The sequence below is a fragment of the Corvus brachyrhynchos genome, unplaced genomic scaffold, assembly GCF_000691975.1.
Source record: "Corvus brachyrhynchos isolate BGI_N302 unplaced genomic scaffold, ASM69197v1 scaffold162, whole genome shotgun sequence".
Lineage (NCBI taxonomy): Eukaryota > Metazoa > Chordata > Aves > Passeriformes > Corvidae > Corvus > Corvus brachyrhynchos.
The window spans coordinates 5,536,608-5,539,785 of NW_008236696.1; the positions used below are offsets into that span (position 1 = coordinate 5,536,608).

Here is a 3,178-nt window from a genome sequence, read left to right on the forward strand (position 1 = left end):
TCCCCTCAGCATTCCCCGAGTACCTCGGTGAGCACCCCGGGAGCAGCCCGGGGAGCAGCCCCCGTGCCTGCCGGCGAGCACTCCGCGAGCATCCCCCGAATATCCCGGGCATCATCCCAGGGAGCACTTCCCGAACACCCCTCGAGCAACCCTCGAGCATGCCCCCGAGCACCACAGGCATCATCCCGGCGAGCATCTCCCTAGCATCTCCCGAGCATTTCCCTACCATCCCGGCAAGCACCTTCCCGAACGTCCTGGGCAGCATCCTCCGAGCATCGCGGGCAGCATCCCCCGTGAATCCTGGGCAGCAACCCCGGGGCACCCCCGAGCATCCCCTGAGCGTCTTGGGCAGCGTACTGAGCAGCATCCCCCGAGCTTCCTGGGCAACCCCCTGGCCCCCCCCCGCCCTGCCGTGCCTGCTGCCGTCCCCGCTAACTTTCCGACGGCAGCAGCTCCCTGGCACGGGCACGGTCGGGCTGTTGCGCCGGGGCACAACTTTGCCCAAGTTGCGGAAGGAACGGGGGCGCGGGGGCTAGGGGAGCCCCGCTGTGGGGATACTGGCCACCTCCCGAGCAGCTCTTTGTCCCCAGCCCGTCCTCCTCCACCTGCAAATCCGGATACCTTTCTGCACCAAGCAAGAAGCGGGGTCTCCTTTTGAAGTCCCCCCCCTCCACTCCATCTTTGTCCCCACCCTCCTTTCCCCATGGGCAGACCCCCTCCTCCCCACATGTCACCCCTGACAGACATCCCTGCCCGTCGGGCACCAGCCAGTGGAGAGGGGTTGGAGGGATGGTGATGGTGATTGTGGGGGGACGCTGTGAGGTGTCCACGGGGTCCAGGGCTCCCCCCAGACTGGAATTAACTTTGCTCACACATCACGCACTGTGCCACAATTTGACACAATGCAATGCAACACGGCGCACCACCACCCCACACAGCACAATGCAACGCCACCCGCCACGGCGCAGCACCACACACTCCAACATGGGGCCATGCAACCTGACCCAGCCCACAGCACCCCAACCCAACGCCTCCCCTCACAAATCTCCCCAAAGCCCCTCTTCCCCAAGCTGCTCACCCCATCCGTACCCCACCCAGAGGGACTGGCAGCCCTGTGCTCCCCCTGGTTGGGAAGGGTTCTCATGCTGCTGTCTGAGGATGGGTTCACTGGAAAACCCCGGACATCCACCCAGTATGGGTGCTCTGACTGGAGCGCTGTGTGGGTGTGGGGGGTGTGTGACATTAGCCGTGCCAGGGACTGAAACCCCTGCCTCCTGCAGGCAGGACCCTGCCCTGTCAGCAAAGGAACTGGCAGATGGGACAGTCATGGGGTAGAGGTGCCACCAAGCTCCTGGCACTACGGACAGTCCCAGTGCCAGCAGTGGAGCATCCATGGGGATGGATATACAGGATTCAACGACAAGAAGCAACCCCCCTGCCTTTGCTCCTCCCAAATCCCCCCTCATCCATCTCCTCTGCCTTTTCCAGGAGTTTCCTGACTCACCCGGACATCACCACCTCCCCGTGGCAGGCACAGCTCCAGCATGAACTGTGGGGTGTCTGAGCCTGCACTCCACCTGCCCTGAGCCCCCTGTACCTGTGGTGCTGGCGGGGAGCCCCCCCCCCGGCCATGGAGAAGACCTACTCGCTGACAGCACACTATGATGAGTTTCAGGAGGTGAAGTACGTGAGCAAGTACCAGAGCGGGACCCTGCCCAACAGCTTTGCCCTCCAGCTGGGCGCGGGGGCCAAGAAGCGCCGTGGGGGGCTGCCGCGCTGGAGCCGCCGGGAGGTCTGTCTGCTCTCAGGGCTGGTCTTTGCTGCGGGGCTCTGCGTCATCTTGACGTGCATGTTGGTCCTCAAGTACCTGGCGGCCGAAGGGGACAGCTACTGCCTGGAGGGGTGCCAGGAGAAGAAGGCCTTCCTGCGGGCATCCCGCTTCCTAAGCGCCAACATGGATGCTACCATCGACCCTTGCCAGGACTTCTACTCCTTCGCCTGTGGCGGCTGGCTCCGGCGGCACGGCATCCCTGAGGACAAGCTGGTGTACGGCCCCATCGGGGCCATCGCCGAGCAGAATGAGGCCAAGCTGCGGGCGCTGCTGAGCCGGCCCGTGCGGCGCCGAGCCCGTGCCTCGGCAGAGAGGAAGGTCAAGGAGGTTTTCCGCTCATGCCTGGACCGGGCTGAGATCGATCGGCTCGGCCCGCGGCCCATGCTGGAGGTCATCGGGGAGTGCGGTGGCTGGGATGCTCCTCCGGACCGCAGGGACATCAATGAGCTGCTCTACAAGACACAGGGGGTCTACAGTGCTGCCGTGCTCTTCTCCCTCACTGTCAGCCTGGACGAGAGGAACACTTCCCGCTACGTCATCCGGGTGAGGGCACCGTGCCCCTGCGGCCGCCCCCTGCCCCGGCCACCCGCCAGTGCCGCTGGCACCTGCCTGCTGTCACTGCTCTCGCTGCAGCGGCGCTGGGTGCCTCCAGTGTGTGGGCTTGGCTGTAGCAGACGGCTGGGGTGGGGACCCTTCCTGTCCCTGGGGACGCTCCTGTCTTCCCATCGTGGGACCCCTGTGTCAGGCTACCCTGGGGTGAGGGTGGCACCTCCAGGACAGGGCCGGGGACACGGGCAGTACAAAGTGAGGCAGTGCCGCCTGCCTGGGTGCTGAGAAGAGCCCGGCAGGGCACCAAGGTCTCCAGAGTGCTGGCAGCCAAGCCCCTCACCTTGGCATTGTGGCTGCCATCTGTACACAGGGGGCAAGCCCCAGCCAGAGGCAGGGAGATGCCCACCAACCCCCCAGGCATTTGCCCATGGCTTTCTCAGTCCTTCCCACCCCTGCCAGACCATGTCCCTCACCTTGTGGTACCACCAGAGTACAGGTGGGCTTTATGTGGCTGGCCAAGCCTCTTGGTGGGTGTTGGGGTGCAGTGGTGGGCATGGTGGAGCACAGTGGGGATGCCGTGGTGGGCTCGCTGATGGGCACGGAGGTGGGCATAGCAGGGACAGCGTGGGCACAGGTGTGCATGGTGTGGTGGGGACGAGGTGGTGGTGATGGCGAGGGCATTGGGGGGGGCACAGCGGTGGGGACGAGCCGTCCTGTTCTCTGTGAGACGGTGGGGCTGTGGGGTCAGAGTGCGAGTGGGTGTGCGGGGCCGGGGCGGCGCGGTGCCGGCTCCGGGCC

At 65.4% G+C, this 3,178-nt stretch overlaps 1 protein-coding gene across 2 annotated transcripts in view; it reads left to right on the forward strand.

Moving 5' to 3' along the window:
- ECEL1 (endothelin converting enzyme like 1) overlaps nucleotides 1–3,178 on the forward strand; it is a 10,435-nt gene continuing 7,257 nt past the window's right edge. The window contains exons 1-2 of one of the 2 annotated variants that reach the window (XM_017727006.1): nucleotides 1–27; nucleotides 1,489–2,374. In XM_017727006.1, coding sequence (XP_017582495.1) covers nucleotides 1,631–2,374 — 744 coding nt within the window. In that variant the 5' untranslated portion in view covers nucleotides 1–27; nucleotides 1,489–1,630. Of the gene's footprint in view, nucleotides 28–1,488; nucleotides 2,375–3,178 lie in introns of those variants that run through there. The other variant, XM_008644541.1, reaches the window with a different exon arrangement.